Below are 22,990 nucleotides of genomic sequence, written 5' to 3' on the forward strand. Positions count from 1 at the left end.
GTAAACTCAGTTCTCCGAGCGCTGCTCCTTGTGTAGCCAGAGGAACGAAGCAGCAGCCCCAGAGTTTGCAGAAGTACAATATACTTTAGTAGGGAAAGCCATAGGAGTGGAATCCTTCCAAAAACAGACCAATGAGGATTAAAGATGCTCGTAAAAATGGACATAGGATGCTGGCTGACTGCTGTAGGAAAGGGGGAATGGAAAACGAGGGGAGGGGGAATAGAATGGACTGGCTTAAAACACGAACACGAGCACACTGTACTGCAATATTTGGTTGTGAGTTCCACTTGTAGTGCTGTATACATGCTATAGAATATGCGGCTTTAAAAAATTGCCCTTAGAACAATCAAGATCAAGTCTGGTCCCTGTAATATAACACATAATCTTGGCCTGAGATATGGAGATGCCACATCAAAGTAGAAGCTACACAACTATTAATATTCAAATCTCACGAAGCCAAATTATTTTCTTCCTTGAATTTGCTTATCACATAGAAATGCAAGTGGCGCTGCCTGGCTATGCAGTGATTCAAAACAACTCTGACTAAATAACATTTTATTTTGAAAACAAGGGATTGTTAAAGTTGGCATTTAACTTCTCATTTTAATCTTTGAGCTCCTGAGAGCTGTTGTAGTAGCTAGGAGTTTGACCCCAGAAATCCCCATTTCAGAAGCTATCTCACTGTAACAGCCTTAGGGAAGCCACCACACTCTCCCAGCCTCAGTCACCCATCAGCAATATGTTAATAAAAACTGGTCTACCTTATGGAGTTGCCCCAAGGATGACAGAGATAGTGAGTGTATAGAAAGTGTTTGAAAATTAAAGCTCAAAATCTACTGCATAAGCATTATTACCTGCATTCATTATGACCTTTCAGGATCAGAAACCAACTGTGAGTGCTCTAAAGACAAACAAAGCCATTTCACTTATTTTGTTAACAATCTAGCATTTTCCTCCTGTTAAAGAAAATGGCACTTGATTTATTACTTATCAGTTTAAGGTACCTGTATACTGCTTTTCAAGCAAACCTCACACAGCAGTTTACAAAAGATTATTTACGAGCATTGATTAAAAATATGATAAAACTGAAGGACTATGATTTTAAAAAGCAGAGTGAACAGACTCTGTTTGCATGCTGGCAGCTCTTTTAGATGGCTAACTTAACTACAAGATCACAAACTCTACAGTAGAGTAACACTAGGGTATGTTTGCTGCATTATGAACATGTAAGAATGCTCTCTGTAAGTCACACAGTCTATCCAGCCTCCCTAATAAAAAAAACAGAGAGAGATGGTTTTGCACAGTCTGGCAGAGGATTGTGCAATTCTGAGATTAGTGGCTAGAACAAAACTGGCAGATGGAGTTGCATTCTTTTTATCCAATGGCTTTCTGCAAAAGCACTCGTTTAGGACCCAGTGGAAATGTTCCCAGATAGGACTAACTTCTTCATGAGTAATGGCCAATCCCTGAGCAGCAAGGAAAGGAAGAGCTCTGAGTAGGAAGCCCTGGAAAGCAGGTTTAAAATATTAAAGCAGAAAAGCAGTTTTCTTTCTAACAATGATCACACTGATAAATGTGAGATTCTGGAGATGCAGCTGATTCAATGTTTATACCAGCGTGTACTTACACGGCAGGCGGTTACGGGACTGAAGGAGAGTGGAGCAGTGATTCCCACGGAATGCCTTACAATTTTGCAAAACTAATTTTGCTGATCTTTTGTTTGTTCTTCCTTGTGGAGAGCAGAAAGCACAGGAAAAGGAGATGGACAGGACAAGTAGAGCTGCCGCAAATAAGGTAAGGAGTAGTTAAATTTACTGATCACTTCCTCAGTTTTCACTATATATTTTCACCAGGAAAATGCTCAGTACGTGTAGTTCTGCTGTATATTGCATGGTGTGCCAGAAAGTACATGCACTATAACTGCTGGTGTGTGAGAGAGGTAAAACTCTAGTTCCCCGAATAATACTAAATTGCATTACTGCTTTGAGAGCTATTATAATGATTCTTTTTCCAAGAATTTTAAAAGATAATGTGATTATGGAACAGATTCTCAGACATGAACATTAAATATTGAAATTGCATCAACTGCTCTGTTACTTCAAAACAACCCGTAGGACTGCTTTTTATCTTGACCAAAGCCTATTGTAGATCCGAAGGTATAAAATATAAGACATAAAATATACTTCTCTAAATATCTTGCCTGTATCAGTTTCAGGATGTGCTCCCTGAAATCATGCATGTCTACTCAGAGAGAAGAACTCTTAGTTCAGTGGTTCTTATTACTAAATAGATGTGCAGAGGATTACAGCTTTTCTGTTTTTATTTGTTTGGTGTTGGGCTTGTTGTTTTGTTGGTTAAACATATATTTTTCTTTATGTATAAATGTCTAATACTCATATTTATAAATTCTACCTTTTGTTGTTGCAAATTATTTGGTGAGCCTCACTTTTTTTTTAGTACTGTAAGCATGTACCAAACAGCTAAAAGGTCTTAGTAAAGTTTTATCAGATTTAATATCATAGAGGCATGGTGAATGGTTTATATGAGAAAAAGATAATCTTCCCCAAACTGCTAAGCAACCCCAAGTATATATTATCCATTTTTATACTCAGTTATGTCATCCAGTGAACTGCATCTTACAGGACCATTTGCCTGGTTAAGACCTTATAAACAAAGTTGGGTTAATCCGTCTTATTAAATGGAAACACTGTGACCTTCATCTTTTTATTAGTTGTGTTTTCTTCAGCCTGACACTGTGAACTTAGAGCATGTTGCTCTCTAGCTTCGCACATGAAGTGATTACTAACTTCGTCCCAGTGGGTAAGAGATTCACAATGGATGAGCTGATTTATTTTATTGGACTGCCATTGTTGGTGGAAGATTACATTCTCTCCAGCAAAACTAGTTCACCTCATATTACTGGCTTCATTCTCTTGCCCTCCTGTGACATTTACAGTCCAAATCTTTACTGTGCAAGTAATTGGGAATGTTGTTGATTACAAAGACTGATCAATTCTTTGCTGTTTAGGAAAGAATTTAAGACAGCATTTATACCCTGTTTTTCAAAGGGGGAAAAAGCCTTCACAAAACAGCTTGTTAATAATTCAGATTTGAAATGTTACAACATGGTGCAATCCTCCAAGCAGGGTCCATTGTTTTTAGATGGCCTTACACAGAGGTCCCATCAACCTCTGCTTAAATCAATGGTGCACTGCTTGCTTGAATTTCACCCTTTATATTAAAATCTGCAGGACCATACTTATCCATATAGATAAACAGGTCCCCAGGAAGGGCCTACAGATGCATAAATGGGCACTGGATTCTTGTTCATAGTTTTGCACAATTTAAGGTTCCTAAGAGCTGACTCCTCAGTACATTTTTCTTTTTATGGAGGAATACCTTTTGGTGTGAAACAAGATCTCTTGCTTAGATTCCTGCCTCCTGCTCCTGGATCTGACCTGTAATAATCCATGTGTCTATTCCACTACAGTCATAACATTTCTCACATGTAATCCTCTATGGTGAAAAGTATGCACGGGAACTGTCCCATCACTATATCAAGAAATTGCTGTACATCCTCCTATTGGTACATTTCAAAAATGGGTACTTTGCAGAATTTTTTAAATGAGAATAAATAGCTTTAATATACTATTTATATGTGGGATTGTGCGTATTGTTTAATATCATTCTTTAAACTATCAGAAACGGAATAACATGGCCAGTGGTCAGGGATGAGAGTTGTAGTCCCACCAGCACCTGGAGCACCACAGCTTCTCCAGCCCTGCTGCAAACAATGTATAATAATAATAATAATAATAATAATAATAATAATAATAATAATATTTTGGGTGTCTTTGTTGGGCATCTTTCAACAAAGCATAATAAAAAAATCAAATGTTAAAAACTTCCATATACAGGACTGCATTCAGATGTCTTCTAAAAGTTGTATAGTCATTTATCTCCTTGACATCTGATGGGAGGGCATTCCACAAGGCGGGCACCACTACCAAGAAGGCTCTCTGCCTGGTTCCCTCTCACTTGGACTTGGACTTGATATCCCACCTTTCACTCCCCTTAAGAAGAAGAAGAAGAAGAAGAGTTGGGATTTGATATCCCGCCTTTCACTCCCTTTAAGGAGTCTCAAAGCGGCTAACAATCTCCTTTCCCTTCCTCCCCCACAACAAACACTGTGAGGTGAGTGAGGCTGAGAGACTTCAGAGAAGTATGACTAACCCAAGGTCACCCAGCAGCTGCATGTGGAGGAGCGGGGAAGCGAACCTGGTTCCCCAGATTATGAGACTACCGCTCTTAACCACTACACCACACTGGCTCTCAAGGAGTATCAAAGCGACTAACATTCTCCTTTCCCTTCCTCCCCCCCCCCACAAACACTCTGTGAGGTGAGTGAGGCTGAGAGACTTCAGAGAAGTATGACTGGCCCAAGGTCACCCAGCAGCTGCATGTGGAGGAGCGGGGAAGCGAACCCGGTTCACCAGATTACGAGTCCACCGCTCTTAAGCACTACACCATACTTCACTTCTTGCAGTGAGGGAGCCACCAGAAGGCCCTTGGAGCTGGACCTCAGTGCCCGGGCTGAACGATGGGGGTGGAGGGGCTCCTTTGGGTGTATAGCACTGAGGCCGTTTATGGCTTTAAAGATCAGCACCAACACTTTGAATTGTGCTCAAAAATGTACTGGGAGCCAGCAAAGATAGGTGGTTAACTCTCACTTCAAACACTGGCAATTGGACAACATCAGCATCCTCCACCACAATTTAGGACAGCAGAGACTGGCTTAGGAGGTGCAGGGCAGGTCGTGTGGCACATATAGCTCTGTCCAACACCTCAACGTCACTGACTGTCTCAGCAACTGCTACCTGAGGTGGCTGCCACACACACCCTAGCAGTAGGGCCAGCTCTTTTCTGGATTTTTGACCTACTCTCTGGGCAGAAGCATCCAAGAGAGACCAAGCTTTCCTCAAAGACCCCTTCTTCCGCATGAAGGGAGATCCTGCCATAGAAGGAAGGAGCCAATTTGGAGAGCTGGTTGTGGCTTTGTAAGTGGCATTGGGAATGCCCCAGATGGCAGACTCTGATTAATTGGAACTCTATTTTTAATCTGCTATCAAGCTGTTAATCGATTAATGCTTTCTGCTTCAACATATAATGGCATTATTTCATTTGGCAGTGGGCTTCATAAAATCTTCCTTTCCCTATCATTCCAACATTTCTCAGATTAAAAGTGTTGTACTGTACTCGTTTTATACTGTTTGTAGCTCTTTGTTGTTGTGGGGCACAGAAGTAGAATAAACCATTTTTTGTGAGACCTGTCAGCACACAGATTTTAGCAATTATTAGCTTAAAAAAATACATTGTTGTTTTTTAACCCCTGACCACTTTTGCTTTAACATTTAGAAGGCACAATTTCATTTAACATTTAGAAAGCACTAGGAAAACATTTTTTCAGTGTACCAAACAAATACAACTCCTAATCATTATAATTGCTCACAATTTCAAACATAAGCTTGTTTACTAGTGAAGACCAACTAAATAAGTACAGTTAAGGTGCACGCTGTGGAAGAAGAAACATAATGTTGGAGCATTCAGATTAATGCTATCTGCACCCTTTTACTGCCTCAAACAACAAGCATATGGGAGGAATTGGATGGTCATATTGAGTGGGTGGGTTGTAGCCAAGTGATTGGAGGTGGGGGATTTTAAATGAAGACATTGCTTCTTCCTCCAAGACCTCCAGCATCTCCCTGTATTCAGTTAAAATTGTTGTTACTTTGCATGTTATATAGATGGCAGGAATCACTCCTTTCCTGCTATAGTGATTCTCTTCAACTGATCCACAAAGCCCTCTCCAGCTTCTGTGATCATAACCTCAATCTCCAGTCTTGTTCATTCTTTGCACTGGCTCCCTATTAGTCTTTAACATCAGGTTCAAAAATGTCCCTTCTTCTTCAGGCCTTCCCACCCCTTGCCTATATGCAGAACACACATTATATCCAGCATTTTGACCACATCAGCAAGGCCGAGGGGGGGGGAGGTCTTGTCATCTGGGCATCCCAGGACCTCCATACAAACTGTCCAAGCTTGCACACCCTGGGGAGACCACTTTAGTGCTGAAAACACAGCACTTTTACTTCACCTCCGGAAGCACACTCCATTGCCTCTTGCGTCTCAAGACAGACGGGTGCCAATAACAACCTCAGATATTTCATATATAAACACAACACTATAGTAGTCGTGAGTGTGCTAAGCTCTGCCCCACAGTCTCAATCACTCTCCACAAGTTGGAGGGCAAGCATGGAATGTCCTCCATGCACAACTGAGAATTCTGGAAGATTAGGGCTCTAAATTGTTCCAGGAGCTTCCATGAATGCCTGAGGCTCCCTGCTTCAGAAGTTTGTGATCTGGTTAATGGGAGCCAACAAAGGGAGCTTAGTGTGCTAATCCATGATTTCCCCACTGGCATGTTGCTTTGCACATTAGGATAGAACCCCTGAGAGTGTTTGTGACAAGGACATACAGCCCAAAATGGCATCTCCCATGACAACCAATCCCCACTCCCCACTGTAATGTTTGGCGGTGGTACACTACTAATGAAGACGGGGGCCACCATTTTGTGAGTCTCCACACTCCTGCTTCCTGTTCTTAGATGGGCATGGGGTATGATGTGGCGGAGACCTTCACCTATTGAGCTGGAGCATGTGTTACTTAATTCACAAATATGGCTGCCCCACAAAGACTTACAGTGTACTAGCCGCATTCCATATTATGAATACTTCAAAATGTTAGAAATAAATCACTACTAAGAGGCTGTTTAGGGCTGCACAAGTTTGGACCAAACTCAAAGAACTCCCATCAGTCTCAGCTAGCACTATATCTGTTTCTGACTGTAGCAGTAGTATGTACAACTTTGCAGATCTCACTGCTAGAGCAAAGGGCTCTTGGGTCTTAATTTATTCTAATCCCCCCTCTTAAATCAGCAGTGATTAGAAAACTAGACATTTTCCTCTTACCTAACTGACCCCTGTATACCTTTAGCTGGACTATAATTAAATTTCCACATATGTATGTTATATTCACTTTTATATCAAGAGGTTGCTCTGCTATCTTTTTGCTACTATGCTAGTGGTAACTATAAGGTCACTTCCATTCAACCTGTTTACTGAGGTTTCAACCTGAATAGTTTGCACAAGCGTGGCAGGGAGGCTATGTGGCACTGAGTCAAGCAATGATCCACACTTTCCAGAGCATTTCCCGTATACTTTCCTTGCCACACAAAGTCTGTTGTTGTTTTTTAAGTGGACATTTTGTGCAAGAACACCAAATTCACTTTTATCGTTCGAACTAAATTTGCTGGCATGTGCTTGAATCCCACCCGCAAAATAGTGACAGTCTGAAAGTACTTCAACTTCCATTGTAATATCCAAGTTATATAGAATTTCAGTATTATTATTATTATTATTATTATTATTTGGATGACTAGGAATGACGGTTCTTTTGCTTTCCATTTTAGTCACATATATAAGAAGAACCACGACATGACCAAAACACGGACAGGAAAAAGTGAACAGCTCCTGAGGGTAGATGACCATGATTTCACCATGAGACCAGCCTTTGGAGGTAACTGGAGGGGTGTTGCAAATTCGTCCCCACAAAAAATGGTGGGAACGGCATTGCGTGGACTCACTGAGTTCAAGTCTCCAGTACTGACGATTGATCCTCTTTGCACAAGTAGTTATTATTACTATTAGTAGTAGTATTAGTAGTATATCCTGCCCATCTGGGCGGCTTCCAGTACATACAAAAACATAATAAAACGTCAGATCTATAAATGTGGTGAAGAAGCACATGCTCCTACCCCATAGATTTTGCTGAAAATATTCACTGACCTTTTCTAAGCTGCACAATTTATACCTGTAACCCAGAAAGCATGTTAGTGGCAGATGCAGTACGTAAGCAGCAAGCTGAATTTAACTGTAGGCATGCACACAAAGAAATCTGGGTACAACTTTGACTGGAGCTATGGAATTACCATCTAATTTGTGTCAGCAGCTCAGTGTGTTTACCTAAGTGATTGGGTCACAGCTCTTAGGATGTACCTCTTGGGTCTCATCCCTACTGTTGTTTAATGTGTAGTTTCCTGTACCTCAATTAATTCTCCATTGTCCATATGATGCACTCCTCTTAATCACTGCCTTGCCATACTTTCCCCTCCCTCAATTTGTTATACCAGGGATACTCTAAAAAGGAGATGGTATGAGAAAATTCGGACTAAGGGGGAGGAAAGTGGTGGGAAGGCATTGATTTTGTGGAGAATATCACATGGACAATGGAAAATGAATGGATGCTGTTTTATTGCTATGGCCGATGGCTGATGCAAATAAAGATTCATTCATGGAGGTACAGGAAGCTTAGTGTCCACTTTAAACAGCAGTATAGATGGGCCTTTGTCTCAGTTTGGCATGTCCACTGCATCTCACCATACAGGATATATAGATCCCATATGAATATATACCTAAAACCTTCTCTGTTCACCTCATGTATCTGACTTCTCCTTTCCTTGCATGTGGCAGAGCCTTTCCCTGTCCTAATATGAGAGCACATTTGATTTGACCCTTTCAGAGTTATCTCAGTGCCAATGACCTTGTCAGAGCTAGCAGATGTTCAGGTATTATTTACTACAAATATTAATATCTAAAGATTATGTAAATGTTTCATTTGGGCTCCCTTCCTCAAACTCTCACTGTAAGCATTTCATCTAGGACATCTCTCTTTTTTATAGGGAGTCCATGAATAAGCAGCTTTAGCTGATACTTAAAATAGCTGTATCTTTTCCGTCGAAGAACAGCCTAATACAGTTCCTGTGATACGGTTTATTCCCCACCCAGGGTAGTACCAGCCAGTTCCTACTGGGTGACATTTAATTGGCACATATGAGCTAAAAGCAGGTTCTGCTATCTTTTGGGTGCCTGTCCGCATGTTTGCAAAATGGAGAAATAGTCGTGGGCATGACACACAGACTGCAGCCATTAAGCACACTCTGTGGCTTGATGCATTGGCTACAACATAATGTTTATTTCAAGCATCAATTTGGCAGCAGGGAGAGGCAGGGGAGATGATCCTGTGGGCACCAGAGCAGGGCTCTGCGGATAAAAATGGGGCTGCACTCCCTCTGAAGGAGCGAGTTACATAGTTTGGGGGTACTTCTGGAGCCTTTGCTGTTGCTTGAGGCTCAGGCGGCCTCAGTGGTGCAAAGTGCCTTCCATCACCTTTGGCTGGTGGCTCAGCTGTGCCCTTATCTGGACAGAGATAGCCTAACTTGTGTATATTCGGGTAGCTTCTATGTTAGATTAATGCTGCATGTGCCTTCCTATCTGGTTCCTGCTTTTGCAGGTTTGGGGGCACATTGTCAAAATAAATGCGTACACTACTTCTGCACTCTTTAGACACTGTAACTGTGCTCCCTTTTGATGCTGTTTGGTCACTGATTCAGTGAAGGAGCAAGCACAACCAAATTTAGCATGTCCTTTCCTTGAAATGAAATCTATAAAACATTCCAAATCAAAGTGGACGGGAGGCACCTTGTACTTAATCATTGGTATAATTAAAACTGTGCTTATTTTTCATGCAAGGTCAAGTCTGGGCTTCAGTCTCCCAGATTATTAATCTCTTGCCTCTTAAAGGAGATCTAAAATCCAATCACAATTTGAAAATAAAAATATAGCAAATGTTGCTCACGGAATGACAGGATTAGCCACCAGAGCCTGGAGCCTAGCGGGCAGGTGCAGCAGCATAAGCTTCTCTGCAGAGCCCTGCCAGCAGAACTTAATCCTAACCTACAGAACCTTCCAGTCATCCATGCTGAATCACTGACGTAATGTTGTTGTGTACACAAATGTAAAAGCTGGAGTGACGTCAACCCTGCTAGGTTCATTCAGATGTAGGATTGCAGTATATGAAAGGGGGCAAGGGGGAGGGGAGAGAAGCAAGTTCTTCATAGCACCATGACAGCCCCCACCTCCCTACAAGATCTTGGCTCCCAAGAAGCTCCTCTGCAGTGATGCAGCTAAGGCTAGACCTTGCAGCTGAAGCCCAGCCCAGCACCCACTTCCCCAAATGACCACCCCAGGGTCGCAGATGATGTAGGTAGCAGCAAACACACCCCACATCGACACCTGGTCTGCTTTGGGTCATGCCATGGCCCACCACAGCTGGTGGGCTGCGAGGGAAAGATGCTCCCCATCCCTGCTTTATATTTACTAGGAGAGAGAAACCAAGCAAGCTAAGACTGGGGGCCACAGGCAAAATAAGCTTCCCAATCACCAGGCAGCTCCTACCACCACCCCAGCTGCTCATTTGATAGGGACTTGTGTAAGAGACATTCCTCATGCATTGCATCCTAGAATCTCTAACAGATACTTTCAGGGTTTTCCATTTCCGTTCCCTTCCCCACCCTTTATTTCCTGTACGTCAGAGTTTTATTTTGTTTCCCTTTCTATAGTGTTAGTTGGTGACGAATTTAACTAATCATCTGGAGCAGCGTCCCCCCCGCCCGACCTCCCTCTTCTACCACTGTGTAGTTTAGTTGGAAGCAGAGACAGGATTAAAAACCTAGCAGCTCTCTAATGACCGCAAGGATTAGCGAGATCAGAAATCTCTTGACATCTTCCTGTGACTCATCACCAGATGCTTAATTCAACAGTATGGTCTGCAGCACGGACAACCTTCTAAACCCACCCAGGCAGGGCTTGAGGTTGTTGGATTTATATTGTTTTTGATTCTATAAAAAGTGCTCACCCTGGCTGTAGTTTTTTTTTTAATGATTCCTGCTATTTTATAATACTACTCAGCAGGATACTCTTTAAAAAAAAATATTTCCACTGTGCTTGAACATAAACGCTATGTGATTTGTGTGTGATGTCAGGATGTAGACCAGGGGTCAGCAGGGGGCAGGTCCACTGTCCCTCAGACCTTGTGATGGGCTGGACTATATTTTGAAAAAAAATATGAGCAAATTCCTATGCCCCATAAATAACCCAGAGATGCATTTTAAATAAAAGGACACATTCTACTCATGCAAAAACATGCTGATTCCCGGACCGTCCGCAGGCTGGATTGAGAAGGCGATTGGGCCGCATCCGGCCCCCGGGCCATAGGTTGCCTACCCCTGATGTAGGCTTTACAAAAGTCAAATGCATATGGCAGTTTAAAGCACTGTGCTAACAACTCTTCTTCTAGGAATATTATTAGCAGTTTCTACAATTAACTAACACTTGGAAGCAGTCAGATATGTAATTATATCCAAAATAAAAGCAGGAAAAAATAAATAAATGGAGTCCAGCAATTCCATTGTTGTAGTATGTCCAATTTTGAGCTGGACTCTATGCAACTATAGAAAGCTTAATATATTCAGTTACATACTATATTTTGGAAATTTTCGTGAGATCATATTAATAGGTATATTTAAGGACTCTCATTTTTAAAAGGATGTTTATGAAATGCTGAAGATAGATATTAATAGTTAAGGTATTAATAAGATATTTATATGGTATAGTACTGTGTGATTTCATATGGCATATTTAATGACAATTTTATGTAAATATTTGTATAAGAATAGGTTTTTTTTATAATAGTTTTTAATAGTTCAATTTCACTCTGTCACAGGCCCTGCTATTCCTGTCGGGGTGGACGTGCAGGTTGAAAGTTTGGACAGTATTTCTGAGGTCGATATGGTATGTAATTTTCAATTAAGGTTTGATTACTTGTGCCTGGTCAGGAAAAAAACAACATATTTTGCTTCCAGGTAAAGGTAAGGTGTCCCACGCCTGAGTTTTAATTATTTCTTACAACTAATATCGTTATGAGATTACCACGGATAGAGATATCATTATAGGTTTGACTTTAAACAAAGAAGCAGCTATGTGTGTTATGTGTTCATAAACAGGTAAACAAGTGAGGAGGACAAGAAAGGCATTCCAGTCCTCTGGGATGCTGCTAAAGACAAACAGTGATTCTGTACCTCAGCAGTGGATACATCATTTGGACTTTCTCCTCATCCATTCTACTCATTTCTTCACATGTGTGGAACATATAACCACAAGACACATTATCTCCCCTTTATCTTCCTCTCGTTGCAGGACTTTACGATGACCCTTTACCTGAGGCATTACTGGAAGGATGAGCGCCTCTCCTTTCCCAGTCATACTAACAAAAGCATGACTTTCGATGGGAGGCTGGTGAAGAAGATCTGGGTGCCAGATGTCTTCTTCGTTCACTCAAAAAGATCCTTCATTCATGACACAACCACTGACAACATCATGCTGCGGGTGTTCCCAGATGGCCACGTGCTCTATAGTATGAGGTGAAAAGCGCACCAATTAGCTCAATGTGAACAGCACTGTATTGTTTGCCCAGAAATATATTGGAATAGCTCTACAGTGTAATAATAATATTTGATGGTTAATATCTGACAGCCGTTTTAACTAACACACTCAGGAGCCCTTGTTCCTCTGTATAGGTAAAGATAAAGGGACCCCTGACCATTAGGTCCAGTCATGACCAACTCTGGGGTTGCATGCTCATCTCACTCTAAAGGCCGAGGGAGCCGGCGTTTGTCCACAGACAGCTTCCGGGTCATGTGACCAGCATGACTAAGCCACTTCTGGCAAACCAGAGCAGCACACGGAGACGCTGTTTACCTTCCTCTGTATAGCAAGTGGCAAAACAGGAATTAATATAATACCTGAAAGAAGGAGAAAAACCTAGTGCATGTGGCCTCCACAGTGATCCTGGTTATCTCAGCTCCACTAATTAATCTGCAATTACACTGTAATTTTATTAATCTACCAATTGAATCAATTACAACTTGCAGCCTGCCCAAGTATGGAGATTGGGGAGGGTACTATCTCCCTATATTTTCCCTGCACCTGTGACTCGGTCCTATTCCCAACCTAGCGAACCTGACTTTTCTTTTTGGAATTTCTAGGATCACGGTTACAGCCATGTGCAACATGGACTTCAGCCGATTTCCGCTAGATTCGCAGACTTGTACTCTGGAGCTCGAAAGCTGTATGTGCCATTCATGTTTCTATCTGCAATGTTTTCCTAGATGTCTACACAATTCTTTATGGATTTGTTTGAAGTGTGCATGTTAAAGTGAACATAGGATCCATGGGATCTGCCGAGGACTGTGCACCACAAGCCAATAAATGTAGTCATATAAGAGCTGACCAAGCATAGAATCCAGCATATCAGAGACTGGATATATGTCTAGGTAAATGTCTATGTCACTGTAACCGAGGGGCAACCAATGGAACATCCTGCGGACCATGGAGTCTAGGAGGTGGAAAAGGCATGTTTAAATTATGCAGGTGTTGATGCTGAGCATCCCTGACTCTGGAAGAGGCTTAATTGCTCTGTGAACCATAAAATTTACATTCGTGTGTCCTCTGGCTGAAAAAAGGTTCACCACTCATGGTATATACAGCAAGACCCTATTTAGTATTACCGTTTAGCCATGCCATATTCCAACAATTTTGTGTATATGTACACTACAAATGATACTGTTTCTATAATGGTGCAATTCTCATGGCTGCTGTGCAAAGAATCCTGGGAACTGTCATCTGGTGAGAGTGCTGAGAATTAACAATTTTTATGTATGTATGTATGCATGTGTACATGTCTCACCCATCTGCAACAAAAGTAACACTCAGGATAGTGTGCAATGTTTAAAATTACAGTTTTGTTTTGTTTTTAAAAAAGGTATAAAAGATCCCAAGCACACCACACTTATAGATTTGTTATTCCCAAAGTCCTTGAAGGAGAGGGACGGAACCTTAAGGTTACAATCCTATGTATGGCTACTTGGAAGTAGGAATAGGGAGAAATTCAGTTACTTTGCATTTGAAGGAGAACCTATCTCATCATCACTGAAACACAGCCATCCTTTGAGGTTCACACTTCTCTAAATTTTGCAAAGCATTTCTCCAGCCAGGAAATCTGTACAAAGAAACATATATGAGTGCATATATGAGTGAAAATAACATACCAAAATGCCTTCCAAAAATGCTTATATAAGGAATATATAAAGAAATTGCATACAAAACTGTGTATATTGTGAGAATTTAATAGTAATTAACGATGTGGATAACTTAAAACTGTGATAATGAGAAATAGAGAGAAGCCAAAATCGACAGATTCACCCAATCCTACTTGGGAATAACCCCAACCGAAAAGAGTGAATTTAATTCTGGGTAAATGTGCATAGGATTATGCAGATTTGAGTGTGAATCCCAGTGAGCTCACAGGAGTTAAGGTACTTCTGAATAAATGTATGTAGGATTGCCGCATAAACCTTTTTAAAGTTTGAGAGTAGAGATATACTAATCAAGCATGTTTGTGTAATAATACTTTCTCCTCCTCTGTCCAATGTTTGTTAATCTTAAGAACCCCAGTTTAGTTATGTGAGATTATTATTGTTTATATACCACCCTTCATCTGAAGATCTTAGGGCGGTTCACAAGATAAAAATACAGGAGATTAGTATCAGTACTAGCCAGCACCCAGGTCCATTATATATTAAAAAAACGACAGATTATTTTATTGCCCTCTCACATTAAGCCATTGATTCATCTGACTATTTCACTATTTTGCTGTTGACCTATAAATGTAATATTATTTTTGTCCCATCACTACCCTTCACAGATGCTTACACAGATGAAGATCTGATGCTGTACTGGAAAAATGGGAATGAATCTCTAAAAACAGATGAGAAAATCTCCTTGTCTCAGTTCTTGATACAAAAATTTCATACAACCTCCAGACTCGCTTTCTATAGTAGCACTGGTATCAGGTTTTCTTGCTAATCCTCTTCTAAATGCCTGCCACACTTATAACTCAGCCTCACAAGTTTGCCTGGTGAAATGCCAATAAAACTTCACTAGTCCCTTTTCTGTCTTTTGTTCATCATCATCACCAACACCATCACCATCATCCTGCCTTTCCTTGAAGGGCAAGATTCAAAGCTTTGCCCATCCCCATTTTATCTGCATAATAATATTATGAGGTAGATTAGGCTGAGAGATAGTGACTGGCCAAAGGTCATCCAGTGAGCATCATGGCTGAGTAGAAATTTCAACTAGGAACTCTCCAATCCTTGTCCAATACTATAAACACTATACCACAAACACTGTGAGTATTTAAAAATCATTGAGCATAATACTAAGGGTCAAACTCTGCATGTTGATAGATTTGCATTCAGGTGTCTCTTTTTTATTCTCTAGTCTTGCCTTAATAAGCACCTTTGAAACTTTCTCATGCTATTTGCATGTATGCGTGGATGCAATCAAAGCATGAGCAAGCCATTTTAAAATCATCCACACGTTCTATATAATGTAGATTTCAATGTGGAAATGCAAAAAAGGTGTGAAAATACTGGAGATCAGTGGATGGTACTAAGTTTACCAAAAGCTGTGCGATCTTCTAAGATAATAATTTCCACAAGCACAAAGGCACTCTGTGTATATGTTAATGATCCCCAACCTGCTGTTAAGGAACAAAAGTGTCATTTTATATGGTAGTTTAATACTAACAGTATTAAGTACCTCACTGTGTAAATCCTTTGGCAAAGTCACTCTCAGTCTCACTCCACATTTGTAAAATGAGAATAGAAACTTGTTCTGAAGTCAAAATGAATTCTTTAAATTTAATCACACAGAGAAAGTGTTATCTATATACAGTGGTACCTCAGGTTACATACGTTTCAGGTTGCAAACTCCTCTAACCCAGAAATAGTGCTTCAGGTTAAGAACTTTGCTTCAGGATGAGAACAGAAATCGTGCTATGGCGGCAGGGTGGCAGCAGGAGGCCCCATTAGCTAAAGTGGTGCTTCAGGTTAAGAACAGTTTCAGGTTAAGTATGGACCTCCAGAACAAATTAAGTACTTAACCTGAGGTACCATTGTAATAGTATATAATATTAGTATTTCTTCCTTGTCTACTTTTCTGTTCTTCTATTTTTGTACTTTCAGAACCATCCTTTACCCCTGTCCTCCCTTTGCTGGACTTTTATCTCTGTATTACATACTATGTCTCACCTAATTATTGCTCATACTGCCATAAGGAGGCCTACCACACATTTTTAATAACTGCCATTTTCTCCCTAACAGGTTGGTACAATCGCTTGTACATTAACTTCACGTTACGTCGCCACATCTTTTTCTTTTTGCTGCAAACATATTTTCCAGCCACACTCATGGTCATGCTATCTTGGGTGTCATTCTGGATCGATCGCAGGGCTGTGCCTGCTAGAGTATCATTAGGTGAGTGATTCCTCTCAACTTTTATAAAGGACGGCAGAGCTGGATACAAGGGAAGGAAAACTACAGAGTCCCTATGAGCTATATCCAACTAAGTTACACTCAGAGTAGACTCATTGGAGTTAATGGACCTAAGTTGTGTGAGAGGCAGAGTCTAATTACTGCAGGGCCAGGGAAACTGTCGTCCCCCATATGTTGTTGGACTTTAATTCTCAGCAGCCTCAACTAGCATGACCTGTGGTCAGTAAGGATTGTTTGTTTATTGCATTTACAGTATATTTCACGTTTTCCTCCAAGTAGCTCTTCAAAATGGTGTACATGGCTCTCCCCCCTCCTCATTTAATCCCCACTAAGGATAAGCAATGACTGGCCCAAGGTCACTCGGGAGATTCGAACCCTGGCTTCCCAGGTTGTAGTTCAACACACTAACCACTATACCACACTGGCTTTTGATGGGATGGGAGTTGCAGTCCAGTAACTTTTGGAGGTCAAAAGGTTTCTCATTCTTGAATTACTGTATTCTCCAAACTAAAATGGGGAGAGACTAAGACCCAATGATTAACACTGAAACTAAGCTCAGCTTCATAATAGATGCTTGTTGACAGTAATTTCATTCTAAAATAGTCTATGCGGTCCAGTGTTCCTTCAAGTCAAACCCACTGATCTGCAAGTTCTTCCATTGAACACAGTGTGCCTGGTGTCTGACTGTGATTGCTTAGTGGTGAGGATGTCTGCACACCCTCAAGCAGATTCTGTTCTTTATTATCACTTCACATGTACCACATTGAGCCATAGTTTTTTTGAAAACAGGTTCTGTGGCTGAGACCTGGCTGAAATTAAACCCAATCCTTAACATTTGTGTGGGGCCTTTTCAGGGATCACAACGGTGCTGACCATGTCTACCATCATCACGGGCGTCAATGCCTCCATGCCTCGAGTTTCCTACATCAAGGCTGTGGACATTTACCTCTGGGTCAGTTTTGTGTTCGTCTTCCTTTCGGTGATAGAGTACGCAGCCGTGAACTACTTGACCACTGTGCAAGAGCGAAAGCAGAGGAAGCTGCGAGAAAAGGTGAGAAGCACTTCCTGCACACCTGACTAATATATTAGGGGCTAGTGAATATGAATGAGGAAAACTGACCCTTGTGTGTCTGTGTGTGTGAACAATTTTTGTCTAGAGCATGCAAGCTGACTCCGAATCCCTGACACCACAAAAGCAGGAGTTGGTGATAGTAGGAACAACAGAGGGAAGGAAACTAAGATCAGAACTGGGGAAGTCTGCAACCTGGGACTTTGGCAAAGACAATATAGGGAGGGTAAGAAGGGGGAAATTCAGTATGGCATTTCCCTGTGTTTGCTGCATTGTTTTTAGGTACTCCTGATGAATCATGACGAAGCCCTGACCAGTCAGGTGCGCATTTCAAAACTGGATTCAGCCAGTATAATAGTAGGAGCTAGACGCTTGCAATACAAAATATAGACAGGCCTCTTGCGTTACACAGAAGCTGTGGCTTCTGTGAACTCTGTAGCTTTGCTTTTATGCTTTCATTGTGTCTTCTGAATTGCACCCTGCCCTGAGACTCCTGCTACTGAAGGAAGCTTATAAATGACCTTAATTAATTATAATTTTATAATTAATTATTAATTAAGGGGCCGGAACAGATACATGAATGACATATGCATCCCATTTGCACTTTCCATGTCACGTGCAAAGGGGTAGCTCATGCATCTTTCCCACAATTAAAGAAGCAAACCAGAGATCCACACATACAGCCAACGTGAATCTGATCAGGTGGATCTGCAGCTGAACCACATGATGCTCACTTGGGGCCCCAGTCAGCTGGCTTGGAATATCATTTAATGCCGATGGGGATACACATCCTCATCTGAAGCTGATTAGTTGTAGTGTTTGCCACTTGTGTGACTAGAGTTGGGTCCAGGCTGCTGTGCTTTTATGGTGCAACGGAGCTCACCCCATTGCGCGGATTCAAACCACCAACCTTCCGATCAGCAAGTCCAAGAGGCTCAGTGGTTTAGACCACAGCACCACCTGCGTCCCCCTTGACGATGAGGATGAGATGCTTCTGTCAACCTAGCAGCTTGAAAGCACACCAGTGCAAGTATATAAATAGGTACTGCTGCAGTGGGAAGGTAAACAAGGCTTCATGCACTCTGCCTTCCGTCACAGTGTTCCGTTGCACCAGAAGTGGTTTAGTCATGCTGGCCACATGACCCAGAAAGCTGTCTGTGGACAAACACTGGCTCCCTTGGCCTCAAGTGAGATGAGTGCCGCACCCTTAGTCGCCTTTGACTGGACTTAACCATCCAGGGGTCCTTTACATTTACCTTTTACCTTGCTTTTATGGAGACTCATATATTGTTGTTAATTGTAGGAAAAGGAAAAGTATAATTTGTGTGATCACCATTCTGAGTTCTACAGTCATTTATATAAGTCAGTGTTACTGTATAAAAAGAAAGGTTGTCTTTATCCTCAGCTATTTTTCAATCAAATTTTGAGCTGCAGACTTCCAGAAAATAAGAAAAATATGGTAGTTAAAGGATCTCCAGTATTCCTATACAATAGGTATTGCACCTTTACTGCAAGGAAATGTAAGTCCAAATGGATGCAGAATTTCAGAATTAAAACTTATTGTTATCTTATGTCACACAAATAATATTTTCCACCCTGAATTCACCTTTGCTTAACCCATACAGGGTTTCATGAGCAGATGGATAGTACACCTGTATGGGTTTAGTGTGTCTTGATAATAACTTTGGGAAACTGCAGAAAAAGAGAATACGATTTTCAGTTGCAACATTAATGGATTTTCTGTATAAAATCAAGGTGTAATTTTTGTCCCCTGTTCTGTTTTTGCAATGCCTTGAGTTTTCATCTGCCTTTTATTGTTCTCTTTTCTCAGTTTCCATGCACGTGTGGAATACCTTCTACAAAAACTATGATGCTGGATGGTATTTACAGTGAATCGGATACCAATAGCCTAGAAGGATACCCACGAGGCCAGATGGTGGCTGAGGAGGATAAGCAAGACAAGATGGTGGTCCATTTAGCCCTGAATAATGAGTCTAACTCATCAAGGAAGAAAGGGCTGAAGGGACATGTTAGCCTCCGTATCATGCAAAACACACACGCCATTGACAAATACTCCAGAGTAATATTTCCAGGCACCTATATATTTTTTAATTTAATATACTGGTCTGTCTTTTGCTGAATATGCTAAGGCAGTGATTTTCCCAGGAGATACTTTAAAGACTATTGTGATTTTTGAGGCTTTTTGGCCTCTGAGAGAGAAAGCAATCCCGTCCTGTTGCACCTTTGGAGTGTGTGTTGGAAAGGAAGCACTGTAACACACAATGCTATTTGGAGACCGTTCACCCGTGCCAGTTAATTTAGGCTTCCCATTCCTTTGTTAATTTTTGATAGTCTTGATTTTCATACTTGAAAACATCCACCTGTTGGCTTTGGATCTCAGTCACTGCATGTGTCTTTTACAAGTGGATGCTGGCAATAGGATGGCCGGATCTACACTTTTAAAAGGGATCTGGAGTAGATTTGGGGTTTGCTATGAAATGTTGAAATCAAGGGAAACTGCTACACCCTTAAGGGGAATGTGGTGGTCTTTATTATAAGGGGTAGCAAGCTGACACCTGTAGGGTTTGTTTTGCAACTACTATGGACAAACCACCCAAGATAATCTGTCTGATAAGAAAAAGGGGCTTCATATGGTGACTGAAACTGTCTTGAAAACAGCAGGTTTTCTTAGGATGCTGTTTAAGAAGGCTGCTTTTACAAGTGAGGTTGCACATGATAGCTGGGTATCCCAGTGTATTTCCACAAGCACTTTTTATCTTTCTTCCCTCCTCACAAACTCCTGTATGTTGCAGGAGGAAAGTTACCCCCCCTCCACACACACATCTTTATAATGTTCCCTGTACATGGGAACAAATTCAGTCAGGGGTTATACATCTTCTAGGCATTCAGTGGACTAAATGCTATTGTCTTTTTGGGGAGTAGGGCTGCCTAGGTGAACATAAAGGATTATTTTTTGCAACATAAGGATCAGGTTTAGGCATGGCCCACAAAGCTATACATTTTGGTACTCTGGTTTTTCTTATTTATTTGAATTAGAGATAAATAACACTGGAAATATGAACCTGAAGCTCATTCTGAATGCAAAACAGCAAAGAGTGGTGCCTTAAAGGTGAACAGGGTTATTGCGACATGACATTTTGGGGGCTCATTTTTGTCAGATGTAGGAAATGCTATCTTCAGTTATGTAATACGCACACATAGGAACACATACAGAGAATTTTTTTTTATAGACAATAATTCTGGGCTTTTCTTAAAGGAGGAAATATATAATGAAGACTCCCATGTAAATATTAAGAGGGGGATATCAAAAGCTGGGAACCATGCAGGAAATGGAGCAGAGAAGTATCAGATACATAGGCTAATTTATCTTTGTTACTTTGCAATATGTAGGTACCCCACTCCAGAGATCCTTGTTTGAAGTAGTAAGAAAGGACAAAGGGGAACCCTGGAATTAATCTCCACATCCCTCAGCAGATATTAGAAGCTTGTCAGAACTGACAACATTAACCAACCAGTTGTGTATGCAACCTTGTGTGCTGGTCCTGATTTCTCCCCATGCTGCAATATTTTGCACATGTGCAGGATTGTACAAAGAAGGGCAATTCACAAACAGAAGCTCATTTCTATATGTAATTCATTCTCTCAGTTAAGTGGGTATAAGGTTGTAGCTGCACCACATTGTGCCTTAGTTTCCCCATCTGTAAAATAGGGGGTGATGAACTAGCCTACCTCACAGGAGTGTTTCGAAAGCTTGACTGACTAAGAATGATTGCTAAGATATTTCAGATTCTTTTTTAAGGCCCAGTGTAAATGTAGGGTGTTATTTTTATAATGAATGACAGCCATAGCTGTCAATCCTATTCGGAATAAGGGAATTTCCCTTAAAAAAAGGGAAACGTTGACAGCTATGATAGAGGCACAGTTTGCATATCACAGTAGGCCATAATAATTAAAGGTTTGTGGTGAACATAGCAATCTGGGCTGTCTTGCTCCATTCCCTGCTAATGCATAGAGGATGCAAACCTAAATCCCTGGCATAACATTATGTCTGAACCAGGGATCGTGGTTTATTCCTGACCAGCCAAGTACAAAACCTGGCTTATCATCATGATTTGTTTAGAGCAGCCGTGGCCTTCAAAGTGGTTTGGTGCTGCTTACCTGGCTTCCCAACATGGAGGTCACCGCATGGAGGGTCAAGACAGCTGACAGGTTGGTGCAGTGAAAGTTCTGCATCAAGACAAATCTGATTCTCACTGACCTCCCTGCTGCTTCTCCCATCTCCTTTTCAGTTACCATCAACAATCTCTGTGTTGGTAAGCCATCCTGTTCTGCCCTGCTGACTGCCGTGGTTTTGAGTGAAACAAATAATGATCCCTGGGTTTTATGTAGTGCTAAGCCAGAGACCATGGTTTGTTTCTCCCCAGCACTATGGGAGAGAAGAGCAGGTGTAATTGATTCATGCACAGTAAACCATGGTTCTGGTTTACTGTGAAGTGCAGATGTGGTCAGTGTAACTTAACGAAGCAGCCTGCTGCTAATTAGTACATTAATGCGAAGTATAAAGAACTACCAGGAAAACTGGTTTCCTATGCATCAGGCATGTGCAAAGTCCGTTTCGGGGGGCCTAATCAGCCCACCGATCAGTTTAATCTGGCCCCTGTGGTCAACAACTTTGGTCAACCCTTATGGCCCTTCACTTCATCAAATCTGGCCCTCTTTGAAAAAAGTTTGGACACCACTGCTATACATGAATCATTCGGAATTTTCAGGAATAATGGGGCCAAGCTAGCCATGGTTCACCACAAGCAACACTAGTGGATTTGCACCAGAGATAAATGTTTAACTGTAATAAAATAGTGTGCATACAGGTTAATTTAACTTGCTGTGTAAATAATTATATTGGCTACAGATTGTTATTTATTTTTACAAGCTCTCTTGCTTAACCTATCTAGTGGCAGGAGAGAGTTATTCAGATGCTACATTCTGTTTTGTCTACATGATCTCTCATTTAAATGCTATGTAATGAATTTTGTTCTGAAGAGCTTAGCCTTAGGTAACTTATTATGCACATGTGCATGTATAGAATATAAAACTAAGTGTTTCTAGCAGATGGAGTTATGTGTCCTGGACATGGGTACGGGTCTGGGATTGTCAGTTACTGAAATGACAGTCTTGAGCAGAAGCATAGTATTGTTTGACAGCTCTGAGACTGTATTTGCTGTCTCTGATTCAAAATTTTAGCTCAGTAGTGGATACCAATAAAGAACAAGACCTCTTAATTTCCATGCATTTGTGGTCATTCAGCCAACTTTTCATCAACCCAGGCAGTTTCTAGACAGGAGGTTCCTTGCGATATGACCCAGTCACTGATCTTGCATTGTAAATTACAAGTGAAGTTACAACAGACTTTCCACATTCATGAGAGTATTGCACTTTTCCAATCTGTACATCTCACTCTGTTCTGTTCACAACAGTGGCCATGGCATAGGTGCTCTGGGTGGGGCCATTTGCAGCTCATCACACATTGTTGTGAGTGCCATTTTATTATT

General features: G+C 41.2%; 1 protein-coding gene across 2 annotated transcripts; it reads left to right on the forward strand.

The window, feature by feature from the left end:
* The first annotated feature begins 1,229 nt into the window (after positions 1 to 1,229).
* On the forward strand, positions 1,230 to 22,720 carry GABRR2 (gamma-aminobutyric acid type A receptor subunit rho2). Of its 2 annotated transcripts, XM_028722960.2 has the most exons (10): positions 1,230 to 1,794; positions 7,529 to 7,635; positions 11,680 to 11,747; positions 12,153 to 12,376; positions 13,001 to 13,083; positions 14,719 to 14,859; positions 16,181 to 16,333; positions 17,206 to 17,402; positions 17,509 to 17,646; positions 19,252 to 22,720. In XM_028722960.2, exons 1-10 carry the CDS (start codon positions 1,604 to 1,606, stop codon positions 19,558 to 19,560), a joined length of 1,611 nt encoding a protein of 536 aa, XP_028578793.1. In that variant the 5' UTR covers positions 1,230 to 1,603; the 3' UTR covers positions 19,561 to 22,720. The 2 variants fall into 2 exon arrangements, with proteins under 2 accessions (XP_028578793.1, XP_028578794.1); XM_028722961.2 differs by lacking the exon at positions 17,509 to 17,646.
* The last annotated feature ends 270 nt before the right edge of the window (positions 22,721 to 22,990 follow it).

Source organism: Podarcis muralis, chromosome 3, assembly GCF_964188315.1.
Source record: "Podarcis muralis chromosome 3, rPodMur119.hap1.1, whole genome shotgun sequence".
Classification (NCBI taxonomy): domain Eukaryota; kingdom Metazoa; phylum Chordata; class Lepidosauria; order Squamata; family Lacertidae; genus Podarcis; species Podarcis muralis.